Raw genomic sequence first — 26,385 nt, 5'->3', positions numbered from 1 at the left:
CATGTAGGAAGACTGAGACCTCTCTGGGCAATTCATTTTATTCTACCTTGCACTTGGAATTCCATTAGTTCAGTGCTTTGCCTTTGAGTCATGTATGTCATGAGATATGTGCTCTGTCTGAATATTCCATTGCGGACACATCTACACATTGCACTATTACTTGAGCACTAAAATGATGTTTACAGAAATGCAACATAAAAAAAAAACCCTATGTTTTCACATCATGTGAAAAAGTAGGTTACATAGTGATACATTATAGAATGATCATAGCTATGTGAACACAGATGAGCGTAGGCAATATCTGAATGGAACAATAAAATATGAACCATAACTACTTTTGAATGGTGAAAAATGTTTTTCCCCTTTTCATATGTTTAGTCCCCCCCCCCAATTATCTGTAGTGAGTACATGCTACATATATAATTGGATGTACACACAAGCCAAGTACCATTGGGTATATCTGCATTTATACCCATGCATATAAATAAATTTGATAATATAACTGAGTAATGAAAGTGGATTGCAAAATGAAATCTTTATTTCAATGTTTTCCTTATCTGAGGATTGCAGATCACTTATTCTGAATTGCTGTCTTCACCATGACCTCTTTCTTATCCTAACCCCAATCTCAGCTCAATCAACCTGCTTCTGCCAGCCAGGACCACCTGCTTCTGCCAGCTGGGAGACTTTATTTCTAGCCTAGAGGCTGGATAACCTCCTCTGACCCTGCCACTCTCAGCGTGGGGGGCCACATCTGTATGTATTTACATATGATGACTGGTAGACTTAACTCCATAGTGTGACAGGAAATAGGTACCTTCCCTACCCCACCAACTGCCCAGAGCAGAAGGGGTCAGGCTGGAATTACAACTGCTATCAGTACATTAAATTAATGGCCTGTCCAAATATGATTTCCGTCTTGGTGTTTGTGACCCTGAGAAATGGGTCAAAATCAATGCTGTTACAGGTCATGCACCGATGCCTCTGCTCCACCTCTTACCACTGTGTCTCCCTCACTCTCTGCACCGTTGCCCCTTTCATCACAGTCTCTTCCTTCCCCTGGTCAAGGTTCCTGGAAGACTTTGGACAAGACTGACAAATGCTCCAGGTTTAAGACTCAGGGTCACAGGCATGTAGTGACCTATATGATTCTTTGGCCTCCCGGGGCACCTCAACCAGTTTATGAGTTAATTATGCCCCATGTCCCCTAATATTAAGTTATTTCTAGATACCAGTCATTGATGCCTTTTTCACCCAACAAGCACCCACTGAGTACCTACTCTGTTCAAGACAAAGACCTAGGCCCTGGGGACACAGGACAAAGACACATGCAGCAAATGCAATAGCTGAAGGTATCACTGGCGTTATGAAAACACCACGAGTTTGTAATGGGGAAGGAAGTGCGGATGGTTCCTAGCACAGCCCTTATGTGTGTGTCTGTGGAGCGGGTGTGACTTAACAACATGGACATCTGAGAAATGGTGCCTGTGCACTCGCTCTCTCCAGCTCTCTCCCATCGCCCAAAATAAAGGGTGACTCATAAAAACAAATAGAGGGAAGAGGATCCAAGAAATCCTATCCTTTGGCTCTACGGTTTCCCAGTGTGGCCAGTGGATACAAGCACAGCCGCGCCAGCCAGACAGAGCTGCTCCCAGACCCGGAGTCCGCTGCCAACAGCCACAAGAACTCAGACAGTCTCTTTACTCACAGCCTCAGTCGGCACGTCTGCAAACCGAGAAGGCTGAAGCCTACCTTGCAGGATAGTTGAGAAGATAAAATAAAGTATCTAAAGCACCCCTCACATAATCACTTAAAAGTAGCTCCTCTCTTCTCCCCAATGATTTGACGGTTTGGGGGACCAATTGGTCGTACGGCCATTTCTCTCTACATAGTGAGGCCAGGTAAGTTTTCCTTAACAATTTTCTCTTCATGCCTTAACATTCAACTGGCAAGCTAGAAGATCATCCTGGTTCCACAGCTCACATCCTATTCCCTGTAACTGAGAAGACTTATGTATGCCCTCAAGACCAGGCCATGTAGCAGAAGTGAGTGGGTGACCAAGGGCTTTCTCTGCACGAACGTCACTGAGAAAACAAATACAACCCTGTCCCCTATCGAGAATCTTTTTTGGAACCAACTAACCTGCCTCAGGGATATCACCTTTAGAAATTCAATTGGTCCAGTCTGTGTTAATGTTGAGATTAGTGGATTCTAGTAATTTTCTTTGCTTTCAGGTAAAACAAAAACTAATGCCACCAAGGTGAACTTGTGTCCCCAGGTGGGAAAAGGAAAGCTACAAGCCACCACCACCTCCCACAAGAACCTAAATTGTGAATTTGAACCTTTTAATTTGTTCATATTCTTCAGTGAAAAAGTCAATTCTTTCAGAGAGAGTAATTTATTTGGGGGTTTATTTTCTCCGTACAAATGTGACTCAGGACTTGGTGATTATTATTTTCAGCTTTAAGGCTTCTGATTTTAAAGACATTAAACCCTATTATTGACTATGAAACATAAGAGGCCCTCCTAGTGGCCAGATTGAAATAGAAAAGGCACTGTTATCATATGAGAGGTGCCCCACTCTGCTTTGTGCCAGCCACCCTGCTTTCTTCCTCTGACCAAGCTCTGCTCAGAGAACACCTACCCAAATCAAAACTTCCTTTGGCAACTTTCTCATTGTTTCCCTGGCTCATCGCTTTGTAATGTTGCACTAGGCTTCCATTATTTCCCAAACTTGCCCATCTCTTTCTTGCCTCAGGGTCTTTGCACCTCCTGTTTCCTCTTCCTAGAAGGCACTTTCCCCAGTTCCTCCCACATTTGGCTCCTTCTCATCCTTTCTATGCCACCTTGATACTTACCTATGTGAGCTAAAGGAGCCCCATATACCTCAAGGTATCCTCTCATCACAACACCTTTTTTACACCCTTCCCCAAGGTTAAATAGAACAAGAAGCTGCATGGGCCCTTTTTTGGTTGAGTTATTTGTTCCCTGTATATGCTTCATGATGACAAGGTCTTTGTCGTTTGTCTTCCCTGTTAGTGATATATCCCCTGTGCCCAGCACTTTGCCTAACTCCTAAAGTGTGCTTAATGTGTATTTACTCATTGACCAATCTATTCAAAATTTTAACTCCCAAGAGGCTGACAGCTTCAAAAAGACTGATCATTATTTGTTGAATAATCTACTCAGAATTTCAACTCCAAAGTGGCTGCTTATTGATAACAAAATTTTCTCCAAACCAAAATGTGCCTTTGAAATATATTTAGCAATCATATTTTTAAAAAAATATCTTTATCCCAAGAGCTGAGCTCTGGAGATTTGCATCTTGTGTAATAACTTAGGTTGGAATTTGGAATGTGGGAGGAAAAGTAGCCTCTTACTCATCTATTCAGGTATCATCAATACTGGTATGTCATGTTCTGTGCTTGTCACTTGGGTACCAAGGTTAATAAGTCATATTGCCTAGATTTAGGCAGCTAATAATCCAGGAGGAAATATGGACAAACTATAAGCCACAAATGGTGACACAGAAATAGAGTGGTATGGACTGAGTGTTTGTGCCTCCTCAAATTCATGTGTTGAAACCCAATCCCAATGTGAGGTGGGAACCTTGGAGGTAATTTGGTCATGAGGGTGAAGCCCTCATAAATGGAACTGGTGCCCTTATGAGAAGAGACAGGAGAGCCTGCTTCTTCTCTCTCTGCCATGGGAGGAAAGACGGTAAGCACAGGGCCCTCATCTGTGCTTATACTGAATCTGCCAGCATCTCCATCTTGGATTTCCAGCTTCTTGAACCGTGCGAAATAAATGTGTTTTTAAAGCCACACAGTCCATGATAATTTGTTATAGCAGCCTGAACTGACTAAGACATAGAGACATATTCACAGTACTGCAGAAGTAGGGAGAACTCACCGAACTTGGGGAGGGCGAGGTTAAGACTTAAAGGACAAGCAAGAATTAGCCAGGCAACAGGAGGTGATCATAAGCTACTCAGAAAAAGAAGTTGATTTCCTTCCAGCGATAGGCCTTTTCCTTTGGTGAATCCCCTACAAAGGTGATACTTTTGTTTGTGTTTGCATTAGCAAAGACTACGGTCAGGGACTTGGACTTGGCAATGGAGCTTTATGCTTCTCCTAAAGCTTTATACATGAGGGAGAAGCCTTCACCAGAGGCTCTGTTAAAAATAAAAGTCCGGTTTTTTTCTTCATTTGTAACAAAAGCAGAAGTGGCACAGATGTGAGCCACGCTTGCTTGCTGCCAGGGAGCGGGGAGGTCACCAGGAGGTCAGCTCCACCTTGATCTCATCAGAAAGTCACCTGTAAGGTGTGTGTCGACCCCCAAATGGAGAGAAGTTTTGGAAAATTTTAAGAAGTCTGGATTTAGGGAATATAAAAGTGATGGGAGGAAGTGGACGGTGCAGGGGTGGGGTGGGGAGCAGCCAGAAAAACAAAGAAAATACGTGTTTGGGCAAGATCGAAGGAGAGGGTTGATTCAGCAGAATGCCTAAGAATTTGGACCCATGTTTGAGTCCTGCCTCTTCCACTTACTAGCTGAACGGCTTCCATCTTTCCACAATTCAGTTCTTATCATATTTAAAATGTCAAAATCACTTACCTTGTACTGCTGTTGTCAAAGTTGAATAATGCCAACCACTTGGAGCAGTTCTAGTTTAAGTCTTTTAAAAAACAATCTATTATTATATTATACCTATTACAATAAGGTATATTTTCTATTACATTTGATTATTTTATAGATTTTGTTATTATCAATGTTATTTTAAAAGGCTGGACACATTCAGCTGACAGTGTCCCCGACTCACTTGATTTTGACGAACTTCCGACAGGGTACAGTGTTCCTCACACACGTCTCGGTCAGCGGGTCTATGTCTTCCACGATGACAAAGGGGGCCTCCTCTAGGGTGACAATGCTCAGATGGTTGTCATCCGGCTCGCAGTCGGAAAAGGACTTGTACCTCGGCCACACGGCATGCCTCAGGCTCAGGGTCTGGTTCTCCCACTTGCCCACCTGCATCATGAAGACAAAGACAGGCTGTAATTTCTGCCCCCCAGACTCCTAGGAAGGCAGGTCTTTTCCCATTAGAGAAACAGGAGAGGAAGTCATCCAACCTTAAGGGTTTTATTGCCTCCTACCTCCACATACAGATCTGCTCACATGCTCAGAAAAGGGGGAGCAAGGGGGAGCAGATGATCGGGCATGGCCTCTCCCCAGACTAATTAAGTCCTGGGGGTCTTGCCTGAGCACTAACCCTTTCAGAGGTCCCCAGGTGACTCCAAAGTCCCGCCAGAGTTCAGGACCACTGATGTAATGAAAACAGCACGGACTTTCAGAATCAGAGAGATCGAGGCTTGAATCCTCAACTCTGCCACTTAGTAGCTGTACAACTGCAGGTGGGCTCTTCATCTGTTTCTCACCTGTACACAGGCGCAATTCTACCTACGTTACAAGGGTGTTGTGACAATTAAACAAGGCAATTTGTGAAAAGCATACAGCACAGTGCCCAGCACAGAGCAAGGACCACATACTTCTTCCTTTTACATCTAAAAGAGAGAAAATGAAAAGGAAGAAGTTTTGTTGTTGTTGTTTTAAGTGTTAGAAAAGGAGGAAAGAGAAGAGGAAGAGGAAGTGGAAGGGAGAGCTGGGGAGAGAACACACAAGCAGAACAGAGCAGGTCAGGAATTTAAAAGCAACGCTGCAAGCTCAGAAACGGATCTATTTAGGTTGCAAATGAAGATGAACTTTTACTAATCCAGCACAGAGGGGAGACTCCTGCTTAGTATATATCAAGACCTGTCAGAACAGGATCGATGTGCTGCTTGCAAGCAGCAGTCGGCACCTTAGTGAAATCAAATTGAAGGCTGTATGTTTTGAACCTTAATTTCATCTGACAGCTTGTTGGCACTGTTCGCATGCACGAGGCAGAGAGCTGCCCCCAGCACCGCATTTTCTCTCTCCTCCTCCCGCTCCCACGTGCAATTGCTTGACACCACAGGTCAGCTTTTTATTTGTAATACCAACCTCAAGAAAAACACCTCGTCTGAAACACCAAGTGCCTGTCTGGGCTCGTCTGTCTGGGCTGACCCACTCACCTCCCCTCCTGGCACATAAGTGTCACCAGGAATGAATCTCAGGTCTTTAAAGAGAATTCAGACTCTCTGGCCACCAGGAGAGGTGAGGTGAAGGGGGGGGGGCGAGAGAAGGCAGTCAGTGTTGTCTAAGATGACCTCATCAGTTGGACTGGAAAATTTTCACTGCTTGTAGAGAAATAGCCTGTGTGGCCAATGACAAACTGCCCAGCTTCACTGGTACCTTCCTTTTTAAGGCAGGAAGGAGAGTAGAGTGATTTGCTTAAACAAATACAGTCATCTACCCATGCTGCCATGTGTAACAAGAGGGAGAGGATGTTGAGCCCATCAAATTCTTCATTCATTCAACGCAGATTTATTGAGCACCAACTATAAGCTGGCACCAGCCTGGGAACAGTGGTGGATAAAAACAGAAAGAGTCCTTCCTTCTTGAAACTATCAGTTGGCTGCAGGTCAAAGATCAAACCAAAAATAATAAATATGCAAAGATAAAGAAATGTCCAAGTTTTTCCTTTGGAGACATGTTACAATGACTCCTCCCTTGTTTTGTGTTTTGGTTTGTTTTCCTCCCCCAAAGGCTGGGTAGTCAGTAGGTAAGAGAATGGGTTTCGGACTCAAACAGAACTGAGTGCAAATCCCGGCTTCCCTCATTAGCTGTGTAGCCTTAGGGAAGTCACTTAACCTTTCTGAGATTCACTTTCTCTGCTTGTAAATTGCGCATAACAACAGGATACACCTTTCAGGACTGTAGTAAGATTTGAATAAGCCAAAAATATACAAGAAGCAGTGAGCATAGAACTTAGCACGTAATACATATGGTAGCTGCTATTGTTTTATTATTGTTGTGACAGGCATTTAAAATATAACTCAAATATCACGTCACCTTTAAAGGCGTCCCAGTCTTCCCTGGTAATACAGAACTTTGCACCCATCTCCACCATAGCAGCATTATTATTATTATTATTATTATTATTATTATTATTATTTTAGCTATGATTGTAACAATGCCACTTTTGAGCATTTCTGGGTCAGGAAATGTGTGAGTATATCACCACTTAGTTTGACCCTCGAAAATCCTACATGGTGAGGATTATTATTCTAATTTCACAATTCATAAAACTAACACACAGAGAGGTTATGTGACCTGCCCAAACACACACAGCTAGTATCTGGTAGAAGCAGAGCTGAAGCATGGAGCTGTCTGAATCCAAAGGTGTTTTCCTACTAGTGTTTCTATTAACTGTTCTACACTAGTCACGTTATAGGTCCAAGACCTCTCCTTCCTTCAGAGACAATCCCTAAAGTCCCAAGAATACATAAATAGAGGTAATGCCTATTTAGCTAGCAGATCTTTGGTGATGTCATTGACCATATATCACATACCTTACACAGTGGGAGGCAGGCAAAAGCCCAGAGTCGACTCACAGAGAGAGAGGTTGCAAAGGTTTATGAGTTTCCAGAGTGCAATAACTTCCTAAATCTTGTCTTTCTCCCTTCCCAACATGTCTAAGTAAGCACCCATGAGTAGGCCAAGGAGGGTGGAAGCAAGTGGTGGGTGGAAAAACTCAATCAGGAGCTGAAGCTGCTGTGTTAATATTGCCCCAGATCCTGAGAGCTCTAACTTACTGCTCTGAGTCTCACTGGCTCCTCTGATAGGCTCCCATATGAAACACCAAATACAAATGTATCCCAACTCCAAGATTTTATATACCAGACTGGGGCAGAACAGATGTCCTTCACTTTTCCCTCCTCTGTCCCTATTTTAAAGGACTATAAATGAGTCCAGAGTGTATAGACAGGTTTAACAGAGATCCATTCAATCCATAAGTATTAATAAGTGGCTACTAGGTACCAAGAACTATGTATACTATAGAGAAAACAACAAATTCCTTGCTTGGAATTCTTACACAAATTGGAAAGGCACATCTGGGTCCAACAAATATACAAAAGTACATATCATGCAAGCCAGGAAGAAGAATAAAAGGTGGGTCTATCAGAGAAAAGAGGGGTAAAGAAATCTCAGAAGGCTTCCCAGAGGAAGAAACTCTTAAACTGAGATTGCAAATCTAAAATGAGCAGGTGGGGAGTGAGAAGGAATCGTGGAAGGGAGAGTACTCCAAGAAAACAGGAGCTAGATGATGCAAAGCCTTGTAGGTGCTGTTAAGGAGCAGAGACTTACCCTAAGAGCTAATATAGTTTGTTAGCCAAAATATATAGAAAAAGATACATGGAAGTCATTGTGAACAGATTTCTGGATGTTAACTGCTTGAAAGTGAAGGTTCTTTACTCCTGCAATTGATTTTTTCTTTTTTGTGTGTATTTTTCTGAAGCTGGAAACGGGGAGAGACAGTCAGACACACTCCCGCATGCGCCCGACCGGGATCCACCTGGCACGCCCACCAGGGGCGACGCTCTGCCCACCAGGGGGCGATGCTCTGCCCCTCCGGAGCGTCGCTCTGCCGCGACCAGAGCCACTCTAGTGCCTGGGGCAGAGGCCAAGGAGCCATCCCCAGTGCCCGGGCCATCTTTGCTCCAATGGAGCCTCGGCTGCGGGAGGGGAAGAGAGAGACAGAGAGGAAGGGGGGGTGGAGAAGCAAATGGGCGCTTCTCCTGTGTCCCTGGCTGGGAATTGAACCCGGGACTTCTGCACACCAGGCCGACACTCTACCACTGAGCCAACCAGCCAGGGCCAATTTTTTCTTTTTTTTATTCTAAAAAAATATGAACTCATACAAAAGTACAGTAGTAGAATGAATCTTCATATTCCCATTATCTAGCTTTATTAATTACTAGCTCCTGGCCAGTCGTGTTTCATTTATACCCTGCCCATTTATCCCATACTAGATTGGAAAAAATCCTAGCCATCATGTCATTTCATTCACGACTCCTTAATTTGATTTCAATACATAATCTCCATTTGCTTAATAACAGTATACCGCAGCAACCTATGTATTTGTGTGTTTGTTCCACTCATTAGATTATGATTCAGTCTAGCAGAGATTTTATGTACATGGTGACTGATTTCTATGTCCTGGCTTCTAACTCAGGGTCTGGCGCAAGGAGGGACTTAAAGGATACTTGTTGATGGACTGAATGAACATCCAGCCTGATTTTTTTAAAATGTCAGTGAGTCAGAAAATGCTAGTTGGCCTTGGCTGGTTGGCTCAGTGGTAGAGCGTTGGCCTGGCATGTGGATGTCCCAGGTTCAATTCCCAGTCAGGACACACAGGAAAAGTGCACATCTGTTTCTCCACCTGGCCCCCTCTTGCTTCTCTCTCTCTCTCTTGCTCTCTCTTCCCCTCCTGCAGCCATGGCTCAATTGGAGTGAGTTGGTCCCCGGTGCTGAGGATGGCTCCATGGCCTCCGCTTCAGGTGATAAGAAGAGCTCAGTCACTGAGCAATGAAGCAACGACCCCAAATGGGCAGAACATCACCCTCTAGTGGGCTTGCCAGGTAGCTCCTGGTCCAGGTGCATGTGGGAATCTGTCTCTGCCTGCCCTTCCCACACTGAATTAAAAAGAAAGAAAGAAAGAAAGAAAGAAAGAAAGAAAGAAAGAAAGAAAGAAAGAAAGAAAGAAAGAAAGAAAGAAAATGGTAGTAAGTTGATCAATGTGTCTTTTTATGTGTCTTAGATATAGAATCTTGCACCCTAAGGAAGGATATAAACTGAGCCAATGGGAATTTGCCCTGGGATTTTTGTTGTTACAATAGGGTGGTCACCACAGACCAACCAATCAGAGATTAAATGTGGAGCAAAGAAATAGAGAGAAGAGAGCAATAAAGTCATGATGGTGTTGCCTGAGCGCTTACACTAAAAGCTGACATTCACTGGGCACTTATGTATTAGGCACCATTCTTAGCACTATTTTAATTCTTATAAACACTTTATACACAAGAAAAAGGGAAGGGCAGATGATTTTTATCTCTATTATACAATTTTTTTGTACTTCAAAATAGTTTCAAACTTACCCAAACAGACTGTGCAAGAGAAGAATAAAGTCTTCACACTAAAAATAAACTACATTTTGGTGATAAACCTTTTAGTGTCACGCATTCGTTGATTGATTCTTAAACGTGCCCTGACTGGGGATCTAACCCACAATGTTGACGTATCGGGATGATGCTCCAACCAACTGAGCTATCTAGCCAGGGCCTAAAGTTTTAGGACAAAGAAAAATAATTGACTTCTGATAGAGAAAATTTCCTTTGGTAAAAGAAATATGAAAAGGAGAAATTAACTTTGTAATTTTTTTTATCCATTCTTATTAAGGAAATTTAAATACAGTGCTTTTAGAAAGCTGATTGCTCGGCAGGTCCTAGAGAGTATTTTGTGCAAGGGCAGCAATTACTTCTTGAAATGTTCAGCCAATCCTCTCTCAGAGCAGAGATGATTTCATCTCCAGAAACTGTCTCTTAAGTTAATATTTACCCCTTCGTGTCTGGATAAATTCAGAGCTATGCCACAGGGGCTGCAAGAGGCTGGAAGAAATTAGGTTAATAGATGTGTGCGGCTCTCCTTTCAGAGATATGAGTGTTTGATCTTGTTTGATCTATTCATGAAATGCTTACAAGAGACAATTAAAATCACTTAATTACTGGTCTCCTGATATCTCAAGCCTCCTCCTAAAAACATATCTCTAAACACCAAAATGACAGAGCTACTCCACTCAAGTCCTTTCACGATGCATTCTGCCTACAGAATCTATTCTAGACTCCCCTTTAGGTGGAAGGGCCCCATGCTATACGTTCCACTGACCACATTACACTCGCCTCTCCACCACTTCCTCAAACTCCTTCTCTCTCTTCTAAACCCCACACATGCTCTTACACTTCAAAACACATGCAACCACCCCTTCACACACTCACATATATAATACATACACATATATGTGCATGTATACATGTGTGTATATATCATGTGCCTATACATCAACACACACCTACATACATACACTCATGCCCACCCACATGCACAACTATATTTACACACATACCTAGCACACACATAAACTCACACCTCTACATACTCACACACACACACTACTAAGCCACAATGGTACATCTAGTTCTCACTTCTCACCACACAAACCTTGAACACCCACTTCCCAGCTTTGCCTGCACTATTTCTTCCACCTCGAATTCCTCACCTTCTCCTCTCCACAGATTGCCATCCTCCCCGTTCTTTCCAGGTTCAGCTCGAATACCACCTCTCCCACAGAGCCCAGCTCCCCAGCTCAATCTCCTTTTGCATTTCCGTGCCTCAGGAACCTTTTCTCTTTCCCTTGAAGTTCTCACTTGTTCACTCATACACACTACATTGCGTGCATCCGGGGCTTTGCCCTGTGCCCGGCACTGTGAAAGGCTCTGGGGCTACCACTGTGAACAGTCCGGGTCTGGTCCCTATCCTCAGCTTCCAGTCTGGCTGGAGAGAAGTCAAAGCTCAGTGGCGATCAAGTGAGATAACGGCCAGGCTTGGTATGCACAGGATGCTACTGCAGCAGACAGATTCCTGCTCCGGAAGGAACCAAAAGATGCTTCCTGTAGGAAGTGGTTCCCAACTAGGAGCCAGCCCAGCAGGGTTGCAGCGTGGCTTGTTAAAGGTTCTGTCTTTATCCTCAGGACAATTCAAGGCTTGATATTGAGCGAGGTGCAGGTGGTGATGACTGAATGAAGACTTTTAACCAGGGGAGGGATAAATCAATTCTGATGTATTAGAACAGTGGTCCCCAATCTTTTTTGGGCCACGGACTGGCTTAATGTCAGAAAATATTTTCACGGACCGGCCTTTAGGGTGCGACAGATAAATGTATCACGTGACCAAGACAAGTGACAAGAGTGAGTCTTAGACGGATGTAACAGAGGGAATCTGGTCATACTTTTAAAATAAAACTCTGTTCAGACTTAAATATAAATAAAACAGAAATAATGTAAGTTATTTATTCTTTCTCTGTGGACCGGTACCAAATGGCCCACATACTGGTACCGGTCTGCGGCCCCGAGGGTCGGGGACTACTGTATTAGAACACTTCTTCCCAATGCAGTGCAAAGACAGGGCTTGTGGCTTAAAACATTGTGAACCCAGAGAAACGGGTTATGAGGTAGTTGCAATTATCTGAATGAGCTGGACACAGGGCCACATTGGGGAGGCCAGCATAACTCATGAGGTCACAAAGTGGTAGACTCAGTAGAACTTGGAGACCAATTGTATAATCGTATGGGAAGTGGGAGGCAACGGCCCAGGTTGCGTTGAATTATAGTTCTGTTGAGTATCCAGCCTGGCCAGGCTTCACAACCACGTGACCCACATCAGATACACGACCGCGTTCGCCCACAAGCCAGTTCAAGAAATACTGGCTAAATTGAACTCGATTCAGACTGCAGCATACCATCCGTTTTTACTTGGAATTCAAAGCTAGAGGAGGAAAATGGCCTGTTTACTCAGCTCCTCTCCTTGGAGACAAGACAATGGGGATTGCAAAATTAAAAATCAGAAAGGAAATTTATTAAAACTGACAATGGAAGCAGAGTTCACGCTGCCTACGTTCTAGCTTGACTGGCCCGATTAGCTCATTGGGTGATTTCATAACCAAGGCGGAATCAGGTCTTAAAACAAACACTTCACGTGCGCAAAACATCGGAAAACATTTCACTCTGGATAATAAGCAGTGATTTACTCCCAAGCTGGAGAAAATGAGTAATTAACTCTTCAGGAAGATGAATTTAAGGCAAGAAAAAAAAAAACACAACAGAACAAACAGGAGGCCAATTTCTCTCCACCTGAAATATAAAGTCTTCCAAAGGGCATGAGATAAATGGCCGCGAAGGAGATTTAAAATGATTTAATGTCCATATTTAGCATAACTAGCATCATCGATTAGCATCCCTTCCTGGCCTCTGCATGCAAATCTAACGCACAAGTGAGCTGATAGCAGGTTTACACACAAATAATTGTGTGTCTTAGGCTGCGGCTTGAAACCAAACCGAGATTTCAATTTGATTGATCGGGAATCTGCAACACTGATGTTTGAGCCAGGGCTTGATACTGAGCTGAAGTGTGCTCTATCTGGAGTACTTCGCAGTTGGGCCCAGTAATTTATTTTTTTTTTTAAAAACCATGACCCAAGCCCAAAGACGGATTAAGGTCGGTTGAGGCCCTGGGCGCAGAAGAAAATATTGGGCTCCTTACATTAGAAAAACGTGTAAAGTTCAGGTTTTGTGGGGCCCTTCAGAAGCCGGGAACCAGGATGCGTGCCCAGTACACCCGCCATTAAATCCGCCTCTGCCCAAGCCAAAGTTCACCCAAAACAGCCAGAGTCCGCTGAAACCAAATGTCTCATCAGAACCCAGTCTCCACCGGCACAGTATGTTCAGTTTCTTCTCCAAAGAAACTGCAGAAACAAAGCTGTGGGTCAAATCTACTTTGTCTTTAATACCCCGGGGCCACATATGGCCACTGGAAGAGGGATACTAGAAATTGTTTTTCAGGTACAGAGGTAATATGTCTGCTACCTTTGAATGCACTGTCTTAAATGCAATTATCGAAGGTGCGCTGTTTTAATGTAATTATCGAAGGTGCTCTGTCTTTAATGCAATTATCGAAGGACTACAAAACTTCAGCATGAATAAGAACCTTCCCTTGGGGGCTGATGGAGAAGGTGGACTCCTAGATCTCGGGAGTGTTCACATCAGGAGGTTGGGGATGACCCCTGGGAACTTGATCTAGGTCATTCCACCAGGATCTAGGTCATTCTGTTCTAGGTGGTCCAAGGACCACATTTGGAGAAGCACCAGAAGGACCATCCCTATGGGTCCCAGCAGGACTCAATGCAGCATAAGAAAAGATGGAAATCTTTCTTCTTGGGTTACTTATGTAACCAGTGGCAATTGCCAGCAGATCTAAATGAGTTTAATCAGCTATTAGAGCCTTAATTAAATTCCTCTCAGTTGAAATTTCAGAATTGCCTAATTGTTACACAGCTCACATTGGAGCAGTTGATTTTTTTTTTCTGCTATAATAACTGCTCTCAGGATAATCTAATATCTGCACAGATAACAGCGTCAGCCGCCTTAGAACCCAGCGCTGAGACGGTAACTCCTGGAGATGTGTTTTGATCATCGTTGTTCCCACAAACGACTCGCGTATTCCCCCCCCCCCCCCTCGCTGTTCGGCCCACAGCGGAGGAGCTTGGCGCCCGTTCAACCTCTGGAAGTATCTGGGACCAGGAGCCGCCATTTCCTTCAGAAATTCATTTATAATCTTCAGTCCTCCAGAGTTCCCCAGTTGCCAGGTCGCCAGGGATGGATAGGAATTCTATTTATTTGGTTTTCTTTTAATTTTTTGCATGCTCTTGAAAGTGACATGTCCTGGTAATTAGCTCAACAGTGAACAGCATTTCTGTTCTTTTCTTTGGGACCTTGCTGGAGTGGTAGAACATGAGAGGCTTGAAAATTCAGCAGAACGTCAAAAGGAGCTCTTTTATAATTACTAATTAATTTTTTGAACATGCTCTTGGGTGTCCTTCATTGTATAACTTAACGTATCGGTCAATCTTCCATGGGCTGTAATAATGATCATTAAATAATTAATAAGTATCATAACTGGCATTTCTTGAAGGACCGTGATCACCCCAACATGCCTGTTCTCATTTTGCCCTCACAACCCTGGCAGGCAAGGGCCAGTATAACCTTTATGTAACTGGGAAGTGAGGAGTCTAAGTCATTTGTCGTGGATCGAACAGTGAGTGAGAGCTTCTGGAATCTGAGCTCAGGCTCCCTGACTTCAGAGCCTGGGGCCATCACCAGTCCTTGATAGTGCCAAGGTCGCCATCAGATTTGCTTCGGGAAATAGGACGGTAAACCGGAGCAGCTGGCTTTGACGCAGGAATATTCCACGGACCAGGCGGAACAACGCAGGCGCAGAAGGAGCGATGGCCCGGGGAACTGGACCACCCGAGTCCCGAACCTGCCCGTGCATAGCCTTCCCACGTTGGAGAGGGGCGATGTCTTCCTTCTCTGGGAAGCATAGCCAGAGGTGGTCACCTGCACTTTTCTTTCACGGGTGCCCATTTTATCTTCTCAGTTTACTTGTGAATTGATTCTTCTAAGCTAAGGACCTTGAATTCCACCATAAAAACGCCTCTGCCAGCAGAGCCGCAGTGAGTGAGCCCCTTGCCGGCTTGAGGTTGAATTCCACTGCTATTAACACAAACATCCAAAAAACAATTACAGTAATAAATCAGGGGGAAACATCCATCGCTCAAATGTGAACCAAGCGACAATTAGTTAATTTAGGGATTTCAACCAAGAGGAATGTAATTAAGTCTCTTAACAGCTGATTAGCCTTTTTCTTCGCCTCTGGAGTCCTCTCCATGCCTTACATAAGGGACCTTGGAGGAGAGGACTCCATCTTCGCTTTGTGTCATGTTGTACTTGAGATGCGGACGGTCATGACAAAACGTCTGTTTACAGGGCTGCGTCTGTTCTTATCAAAGCTCAAACATAAGCTCGGTTGAACTCCTTAAAGGGCTGCTGCCTTCGAGAAGAAAACCAGACTGCATATAGGTTGTGCAAAAAACAGCCCAGGAGGAGAAGTGGGGGAAAACTGGGACAATCACAGAAACTGAAATGGGGTGGAGGGGAGGGGAGGGGGCTAAGCCTATAACACTGGATCAGAACTTGACCTAAAGCCAGTCCTCTTGAACAATCATAGTGATAGCCATTATTATTTTTCATACAGTCACAAAGACAATTTAGAAATCCTTGGCCCTGGCCGGTTGGCTCAGTGGTAGAGCGTCGGCCTGGCGTGCAGGGGTCCCGGGTTTGATTCCCGGCCAGGGCACACAGGGGAAGCGCCCATCTGCTTCTCCACCCCTCCCCCTCTCCTTCCTCTCTGTCTCTCTCTTCCCCTCCCACAGCCGAGGCTCCATTGGAGCAAGGATGGCCTGGGCGCTGGGGATGGCTCCTTGGCCTCTGCCCCAGGCGCTAGAGTGGCTCTGGTCGCGACAGAGTGACGCCCTGATGGGGCAGAGCATCGCCCCCTGGTGGGCAGAGCATCGCCCCGTGGTGGGCGTGCTGGGTGGATCCCGGTCGGGCGCATGCGGGAATCTGTCTGACACATTTCTAGCTTCAGAAAAATGCAAAAAATAATAATAAAGAAAGAAAGAAAGAAAGAAATCCTGTAAAGATTTCTCTTGAATCTTCTGATGTACTTTTTTGGGGGGTAAATTTCAAAGATCAGTGTTGTTTCTATTTGTAAGATAAATGACATGCCATTTGCAATCTGGCAGAGTAAATAGCTCTTTCTGGCAGTATTTACCCTGGACGGTATTTAGCAGCTCTTGTTGACTCGGTAGAGTTGCCAGGAAGAGTTAGAATGCAGTCAAGAGGGGGCAGCCTCTGATGCTGGGCTGATAGCTGAGAGCGCCTTGCATTTACTGGGATTATCAAGTCGTTCTTACCAGTCTGAAGATTGTGACAAGGCTGGGTATGAATACATAGATAAGACTTCTTCTCTTACGGTTGGGCAACATTTTAAAATAATAATAATAAAAAAACCTTGGAAAGTAGCAATATTTTGAGCTGAGTGTCGAACAGTTTATGAGAAGAGATAAGTTCTAGGTGATTAAGTTGCAGGCTAAGGAAGCAGACTTCAGTGCATCGAACCTGACTTGGGGGGTGGAATAGGCCAGAAGCTGATGGGTCTCCTCACTCAGCGTTATGTAAAACAGCCAATTCCATTTGGATCTTGCCTCTGAGCATTCAAAGTTAACCCCATTGATGGTGTCTGCTGAGTTTTAAAATAAGGCTATAAGACCCAGGGATATCAATCAGCTGTAACGCTTTTAGCCCCCACACCCGTGAAAAGTGACTGGGTTGTCAAAGTTGAAATGTTTGGAACTTGGTGTCAGGTCTTTGATGGGCATTTGTTGTTGTTGTTTTCACATCTGGGGCAAAACAAAAAATTGAAATCTTTGAGAAGGATGTTTTATTCCCTCCAAATGAAAGGGTGAGCCAGGGGTTGGTGTCTGAAGCCCCGCTGGTTATCAGGAAGATGCTAACCAAAGCCTATGTGCACGGCTGAAATCCATCACTGTGATGAAATGCACACGGATAGGAATTTCAATCCTTTGTAGAGAAGATGGTATTTTCACAATCGTTTTTCTTTGCCCGGCTCTGGCCCCAAACAACTTTGCTCCAGGCTTGTCTGAGTCCTAAAGTATTCCAGCGAGAGGATCCTTTGAAATACGAAAGCCAGCAGAAGATTTAATGGTGAGGAAACAGTAATAAGCTTAACCACAGCTTTTACCTACTGTTAAGAACATGATTAGAAGGCAGTGGGGGAGACGAGGATCCCCTTGGGATGGGCCGGAGAAGACTTGATTATTTCAAACAGAAAGCCTACGTAACCCTCTACTGTCAGCCCAGTTTCATCCAAACCTATTATCCTTATCTTGGACACTAATGAACAATACCAGATCCCTGTAGAGTTACTGGAAGGAAATGACAACCTGGGTGACCAACTAGGCAAGCTACTCGGCATTGCTTTCTCTGCTGAATTTTATACTGGCAAACTCAGTAGAGTCAAAGAACCCTGGAATTGGAGTCAGAAGACCAAAAGTCAAGTTCAACTATGATGCTCATAAGCTACGTCACCTTAGTTAAACCAAAATTTTTCAGATTCATACAAGCTGTAGCCTGAGCTAGAATCCCAAGATTCCTAATTACTCTGCTACAACCAATAAGTGAAGCTATTCCCCCCGTGTTTGGTCACTTAGGGTTGGATGACACTGATTTATTGAGTGCCTAGCATGTGCCATCCGCTGTTCGATGGCTGGTGATACAGCAGTAAGCAGGCTCCAAGCTGGGGGTCACCACACTTCACCCCCAGAGCCAACTGTTTCTGTATAGTCCATGAGTTAAGAATGGATTTTATATTTTTTAAATGATTAAAATAAGATGGAATAATATTTTGTGACACGGGAAAATTATATGAGATTTGAATTTCAGTGCCCATAAATAAAGTTTGATTGGAACACAGCCATGCTCATTTTCCAATGTTATTTATAGTTGCTTTCACGCTCAAACAGCAAAATCGAGAGTACTTACCATGCTCCCAGTATGGCTGACACACAAAACTAATGTTCACTAGCTGCCCTTTACAGAAAACGTTTGCTAACCCCTGATCCAAGTCCTTGTCCATAAGGGACCCACCCCCCAGTAGGGAAAGGAAGAAAAAAAAAATGCCCTCAAAATTAACTATAAAATAAAACCAGCAATGACAAGTGTCAAAGGAAGACAGATGAAATAAACGCACAGGGCATCAGGATCGAGAGAGAAAATCTGAGGAGAGAGGGAAGAAATTGTGAAAAGAGTAGCAACTGAGAGCAGTTTGGGTAAGCAAAGGAGTTGAAAAGGCAGAATGGAGAGAGGCGACTTCTGGGTTGAATGAAGAGTGTGGACAAAAGCACAGAAGTTGAGTTTCAGGGACATGTCTGTGCACTAGAAAGTGACCCCAGTTGGATGAAATACCCAATATACCAAGGGGATGAGAGAGGAAAGGGAAGGAAGGAAATAACTGAGATACGCTCACAGCAGCCCCTGGATGGTGGGGTGAAATCCCTGTGTGTACACTGGAATTTGGTGACATGGCAGTTCAAATTGGCAATTGGCCTTGGGACCCTTTAATGATTTACTAAAAAAACAAGGGGGATAATATTGCTAATCTCACCCAGGTATGGCGGTATGGCTGATATTTATCACCTTACATCTTTTGGAACTGTCCCGTTTTCATGTAATTATATCATTTTTAAAATAAATACATTCACACTTGTCAGACTATTTTAATATATTTAGAGATCAGTTTTGTGACCTTCTCTTTAGTGACTAGCTTCTGTTCACTTTTGCCACCCATACCCATAAAAGGGAAACTCACTTAGAATTTGCTTGATTTTAATGATTCGAAATTTAGATAATACCTAGCACTCTCATTCAGCTATTTGCATATCCCTTCTCCAATATCATTTTGGCCATTGGCCCCTGGACTGCTCAACTGAGCTACTCACTCATGTCTCCAACTCCTCCCAGTTCCAATCTAGACTTCATCTATCACGTCAATCATATTCTGTTTGCCAGATCCACAGTTATTCTGCTTCCGCTTTGTCCTCCTGTCATACCCACCTGGCACTACTCCACCTACCCCCAAAGTCTGAGTCAGTCCAACCACTTCTTCACCTGTGAACCACTGAATACAGGCAAAGAATACCACATAACCACTCGAAATGGAAGGACTCCTTCTTTGGCTGGAAATCCTTCTCTCTTTTTCTGATTGGCCATCTCTCGTTCCCTAGAAACTATTTTAAGCCTTCACACCTGCCCACAAGACTGCAATTCCGCCTGTTCCATCCTCACTCCCAGATGATGAATCTGTCCCTTATTTCACAGAGTCTATGGACAACCCACACACCCCACGAACTTACCTGCCTCTGCACACGTCTTCCTTCTCCTTTCCTTTGATAATGAAAAAGTTATCCTTCCTCTAACCTAACACTAATCCCATTGTTTGTGCTCTGGACACAGTCTTCTTCTGCACTAACCTTTCTTCTCAAAGCGGCCTCACCGAGGTCAGCAGTCACTTTCTCATCACTAAATCCAACAGGTGCATTGCACTTGACATTGAGGCGACTCCCAACTTCCTTGAGTCTCCTGCCCTCGATTGTGATGATCCTGCCCTTTCCAGGCTGTTTCCCACCTCTTGGACGTCTCCAGCTCTGCCAAACTGCTCCTCTTTCTCTGCACACGTTTTGCATGTCCATCCCCTCTCTCTGGCCCCCAGATGTCCACGCTCAGGCCTCTTCTACTGCCCGCTCTTCACTTCGCATCTCTATGGTGGTGTCCCTCACACCCGACTGTCTTTCATCGGCTCCTCTCTACTGCCTCTGAGAAACCTCAGACTCCATGAGACAGGAGTAGAACTCATCATCTCACCTTCGACCATTAAAAAAAAAAAAAGCACATTTCTCTCCCATGTGCCAAATATGAGTTCTTGAAAGCATTCTTTAATTCACCTCTCTCCCTCCGCCCTCAATATATTAAATCAATCACCAAGGCTTGGCAGCTATAATACTTGAATATTCCCCCTTATCTGTGTCTTCCCTAACTGTGACCAGTGCCGTCATTTGGGCCTCCAACTGGTGTCCCTGCCCCCGAGAGTGTTGCTCTCCAGTGATCCTCCAAGCAGTAGCCCGAGCCATCACTCTAAACATCTCTGCATATGTGATCACTCCACTCCCCCCTTTAAAGCCTTTTGAAGGTTTCTTACTAAACTTGCAACCAAGTGAAAATGCCTGACCACAGTGTAAGTGACCCCGCCCGCTCCCCGGCCTCTCTGGCTCTCTGCACTCGTGCTAACCTTGTTTCTGACAACCTCCTTTGCCCTCTGCCCCATCCCACCACCCACACCAACTGATGAGTCCCCTAGAAGCAATTACAGGCTTCTGAGTACAATGAGCTTCACTCCATGCCAGGTTTCAACACATGCTCCTCACCCTGCACAGAAAACCCTTTCTTCTTCTCTGCCTTATACCCTTTGATTTGACCTTCAGAACTCTACATAGAGGACTGTGACCCTGTAAAACTGGCCAGGTGACCTCCTCTTTGCTTATCTCTTTAGGTATTTCAAGTACGCATACACCCACCTGTCTTCCCTGGCTAGCTTGCTGAGCATAGGGGATTGTGTTCTGTTGACCTTAGAACCCTTTACACCGGCCCAGGGCCTCTTATATAACAGAGGCACAAAGGTTTGTTAAGTAAACTACTGAATAAATAAATGTACCAACATGAAACACTGTAGCTATGATCTTCCTGTAATAAATTATCAACTTTATTTGGTCTCTTCTGGTAATTAACATGTCCTAAAAAATAATTCGGATTTTGGAGTCAGCTGAAACTGAGTCTGAATATCAGCTCTGGTGCTTACTAGCTGTGTGACCTTGACTAAGTTTACCTCCTGGGCCTCAGTTTCCTCCTCTGTCAAATCGGCACAACAGGAGTAATCATATCATATGATTGTTGTGAGAATAAATAAAATAAGGTCTACAAAGCACTTACCCTGTTTGCCACATGGCCATTGTTCAACGAATATTAGTTTTTGTATTATGATATACAAGGTTTTTGTAAGGATTATATTAATTTATTTATGTGACCTCTCAGGAAAGCCTGGCCCATAGTAGGCATTCAGTTAAGGTTAGTTTCATCCCATCTACAATGTGCATATCTCATGAGGTTGAAGTTAATCCCTGGATGTAGGGCACTGGCTATTACTCCAAAGCAGGGGAGAGCAAGGCATTGGCTTTATCAATAATCCAGGCGTAGGGCTTATATATCAAGATGACACTTAGGAAATGCATTTTCTTTTTTCCTTCTAAGGGGAGACACATATGTTCTTCACTTACTGCTCTCAATAGGCAACAGATATTGCCTATTAATATAATTCTGTGCTCAGAGAAGGAGGCCCTGCCAAGAGCAGCCTGGCATGACTTTAGCTCCATCAATAAGTCCAAAGACCTGACAATTATTTTTCATTCCCTTGCAGGTTTGAGATTCTGCACAATTAATGCATACCATTAACCTCATCGTTATAAATGTAACCCTAGCTTTCTTGGCTCCTTAGGCCAAGAAGTGTGTGTGACCTTATGAATATACTTTTCAGAGCTTGACTAGCTAAGAAACTATAATAAGGGAAAAAGAAAAAGAAAAATAAATAAAAAAGGAAATTTTCAGATAACAGACACACTTGCAAGAGGCATCCTGACCAGAGTGCTATATGTCATTATATGGATAATAATACAGTGTGTTTGTAAAGTCATGGTGCACTTGTGACTGGTCACAGGAAAGCAACAAAAGATGATAGAAATGTGAAATCTGCACCAAATAAAAGGAAAACTCTCCCAGTTTCATACCTATTCAGTGCAGTTCGATGTGGGCTCACGCACAGATTTTTTAGGGCTCCTTAGGTAGCTATCCCGTATAGCCTCTACAGACTCGTCACTGACTGATGGCCTACCAGAAGGGGGTTTCTCCACCAAACTGCCGGTTTCCTTCAACTGCTTATCCCACCCAGTAATGTTATTCCTATGTGGTGGCGCTTCGTTATAAATGCGCCGATATTCACGTTGCACTTTGGTCACGGCCTCGAATTTAGCGAGCCACAGGACACGCTGAACTTTTCTCTGTACCATCCACATCTTGACCGGCATGGCCGTGGGCTGCTCCGCTGTATACACGGTGTTACATCCTCATCTGTGCATGCGCACATGCTGCCACATCATCCTACAGAAACTGGGAGGGTTTTCCTTTCATTTGGTGTAGGTTTCACATTTCTATTGTCTTTTGTTGCTTTCCTGTGACTGGTCAAAAGTGCACCATGACTTTACAGACACACTGTATAAGCTCCCCAGAGTTTAAATAGCCCATTGTGGGCTACAAGTTGCGTTTATTGTCTCATTCCATTTGACCTTCAGGGAAGAGAGTCACAAAAAGGTAAGGAAGATATTATTACAGTTTTTCAGAGCAGTAAACTAATGTTCAATCCAGTAAGCACAGCAAACCTGACTGCTGGCTGAGGATTGCTTAATTGTGTATGACTCAATTCATCTCCTGATGTGGGACTTAAAGTAAAAATAAAGGGATGGTGACTCTTGAGTCTGTTCATCTTTATACCGAGAGCCCAACTCCTCTGAGATCGCCAGCAGCAGGTTTCTAGAAATCCTCAAAATGCAAAACAAAACAGAAACCCCACAAAATATTTTTTAAAAAAAACACTCTAATAATTATCATTTAAAAATCCATATTGCACTTCGCATAATAATTCCCACTTATTCAATTTTTTTTCTGTTTTGTACCAGACCCTATGCGAGATGTTTTACAAACATTATTTATAATCTGCACAAGTTATGAAGTAGCTGGGTGACTGTTCTAATTAACTCACTTCTCTAGCCCTCAATGTTCTCAACTGTAAAACAAAAATAGTTATAATATCTACTGATTAGGGCTGTGGGGAACTAATAATGTATATGATATGTTTGGCTCAGGACCTTTGACAGAGTCAATGCTTAGAAATAGTTCAGCTTTTTGTTTTCATTATTTGGAATTGAAATTACATAGGAAACATAAACCCCACACTTTGCCCACTTGAATCCTCTGCCTCCCCCAACACTGGGTGATGTCACCCACACTCAAGAAGGTGGTTGAGGAAGATACTAGAACTTAGTGGTCACAGCGTGGGTTTCAGAATCAGACAAAAGGGGGTACAAAATCCAGTTCGGATTCTTGGACATTAACTTGTTCTCTGTATTATTTGGTTTTCACATTTATAAAATGGGGAAAATAATAGTACCCACATAGGGTTTTGTGTGAACTGAGAGAGGTCATGTATCTAAAACTTTTTCTGCCCCACAGGAAACATTTAATAAATGGTAGCAGTAATATATTCACAGAAACCCCATTTTATTGATGAAAACACTGATAGAGAAATACAAAGAATGACGATTTTTCAGGGCTTGCTTGGATCCCAGAACTAAGTGTTATCCATGGCCAACTCAGTCCTAAAGGTTGATCAAAACCCCTTTCTTCCCAAAAGGTCCCAGCTACTAATGTGAGAGCATCAGCCGACCTTTCCACTGACCATGGTGCTGATCTCTTTGTCAGCATGAACTGTTCCTTTATCTTTTGACATTGATTTGGGACTTGGGACTCTGGATTAGATACACCCTTGTCTCCAACATCTGTCCTGGTTGATTGACAGTATAACTTGGTGGGTGCCCCTTATTTTTGTTTTCTCATCCATTTTCAAAGCAATGACAATTCCTGAATGCAAAACCTAGAGTGTCATTTTAGTAACAGAACTTAGACCTTGCTGTGTTGATTCAAGTTACAACTTCTATGCTATCTGTGGAGAGAGTGTGTACAGTTCGTGGTGAGGAACCTTGAACAAGCTGCTTATTCGGTGTGAATCTCAGTGTTCTCACCTGTGAAAAGGAGATTAATATTCCTACTTTCCCTTTAGAAAGGGTGGTTGTCAGGATTCAACATCAGAATCTGATTTTTGCCCTCCTTTCCTATCCTGTCCTATTTTCTTCAAACAAATTTTAATCAGAAAATTAAAAAAAAATGCCATCAGCTATAATCCCCTGGTGGATAAGAGGTCAGCAGTGTGGGGGACAATATGAAAAATCAGGATTCTTTCAACTCACATGGTCTGTTTCAAAACTTAAAGTTAAGCACAACATAAAGAGAGCAGCCAATGGATTCCTCAAGTCATTCTACAACTCCCTTCAAGGGGATAAAAGTTGAGTCTCTTGTCTCTCCCCAGCTTTGGATTTTCCCCTCATATGCATTTCCAATGGACTCTATATTTGCACGCTGAGAAAAATCGGGTGGTTCAGTCCCTACCTCCTTCCTTCTCAAACAGGTCCATTCAGTCTTTCTAATTTGCAAGATGATAATTCAAATGGAAGGAAAATATACTCCAGGAACTCTATAGATCTGATTGCAATGGGTTTTAAAACACATTTTCAAAAGACAATGACTACAGATAATGAACCATATGGTGGAGTAATAAAGAATAAACAAGCAGCTTACTGCAGGAGTCTGGGGCGATTTACATCTTCAGGTTAGAACAGGAATGCTGACTGGCTTTGCACAGAGATGCAGGAGACTGATTATGTGGCAGATTTGCATGCAGCTCAGTGGGATGCTCTGAGCTAAGCTCAGAAAGAGGAGCCTCATCATGGGGGCATCTTGTACCTGTAACAGCCCTTCTTGCAAACACTGGGATGTCCCTACACAGGGATGAGGGATTCCCAACATAGGTTTTATAATTAATGCAGTGACAGCCTTCACTACTAATAAACAAAGAACCCCACCTCTACCATATGGCGTCATCGAAATAAAACGAACTTTAGTGTCTGACAGACTTGAACTGAAATTTAGACATTGCCACTTGCTCTGTAACCTTGGGAAAAATCACCCGTCTTCTCAGAGACTCAGTTTCTTTGTAAACAAACTGGGGAGGGGGGTATGACAGTTTATACTGAGTATCTGTCAAAAGGGGATGAAAGTAATGTATATACAGACTGTAGGCTATAACTAGGAAACAGTAATCATTATTTTTCATTTTTAATTGTTATAAAGTGTGGGACTCAAGGCATTAGGTGTCCAGTGTCTTTGTCTTCCAAGTCTAGAAAGCCCAGTAAGTCTTCCACAGTTTAGCAATCAATACTGGGAATATTTAAAAATCCCTTCCCTCTGGCCCAACCCCGGCTCCAATGCCGAGCAAACAGCGTAGTGGGTGCACAGCTCCTGCTGCCAACAGCACAGCTGAGAAGTCCCAACCGCGGCTCCAGAAGGCAGCCTGACACAGCCACGTGTAGCCGGGAGCAGATTGCTGGGGTCCAGTGCTTCACTGTTCTCTCCTTTCTTACAGACAAATGTCATTCCTGTCTGTACCATCAGCCTGCAAATGGGGAAATAGCAGAAACCGACAGGGACAATGCTAAGGAAGTGGGGAGCAGGCTCAGATGTCAAACCACTGAGGTCTGACCGTCGTAGGTGAGGCAGGAAGCAACCCAGCTGCTGCTACACCGATGAACCGTGAAGTACAGAAGAACAGTGAGGACACTCAAATATTTGTGCTTCAGTCAATACAGAAGGTCAAATGATCCTTGCCCTTTGGATAAATATGTCTTCATCCTGGAGGACTCAGGACATGTGTCAGCTCTTTAGGAAGCCTTTTCTTATCCCTTTCATAACACCTGGTTGGGTAGTTGTCCCTCTGTGCCATAGGCTTAACTATACTATCAGCTCTCCTCTTACTGTCTTATAATTAAAAGTTCATTTATCTGTCTCTCCATTAGACTGAGCTTCCTGAGGACAGGAATATTGTATTATTCATCTCTGCTCCACCCATACCTACCACAGACTGTCACAGACTAGGTAATTAGTAAATACTTGCCAAACAGATTAGTAATGGGTCAATGGGTTGGTTTGAGAATGGAAGACCAGATGATAAATAAAAGACAGTTGTTCAGATGGGTTGAATTGTGGATTGGTGAATGGATAAATGGATAGATGAATGGATGAACAGACAGATGGGCAGACAAACAGATGGATGGATGGATGACCAAATAGATGGTTTATTAGATGACTGATCATTGAATAATTGGCTTGGTGGATGATGGGTAAATAAGTGAACAAATAGTTAAATCACATCAGATATTTATAGTTA

The 26,385-nt window shown here is 43.6% G+C and overlaps 1 protein-coding gene across 1 annotated transcript in view; it reads right to left on the bottom strand.

The window, feature by feature from the left end:
* GRIN2A (glutamate ionotropic receptor NMDA type subunit 2A) overlaps positions 1–26,385 on the bottom strand; it is a 402,144-nt gene that overhangs the window by 75,208 nt on the left and 300,551 nt on the right. The window contains exon 6 of the mRNA XM_066382631.1: positions 4,820–5,025. Coding sequence (XP_066238728.1) covers positions 4,820–5,025 — 206 coding nt within the window. The remainder of the gene's footprint in view (positions 1–4,819; positions 5,026–26,385) is intronic.

This window comes from Saccopteryx leptura, chromosome 4 (genome assembly GCF_036850995.1).
Source record: "Saccopteryx leptura isolate mSacLep1 chromosome 4, mSacLep1_pri_phased_curated, whole genome shotgun sequence".
NCBI lineage: Eukaryota > Metazoa > Chordata > Mammalia > Chiroptera > Emballonuridae > Saccopteryx > Saccopteryx leptura.
The sequence above is the reverse complement of the archived record's forward strand: the minus strand, read 5'-3'. Positions and strand labels throughout refer to the sequence as shown.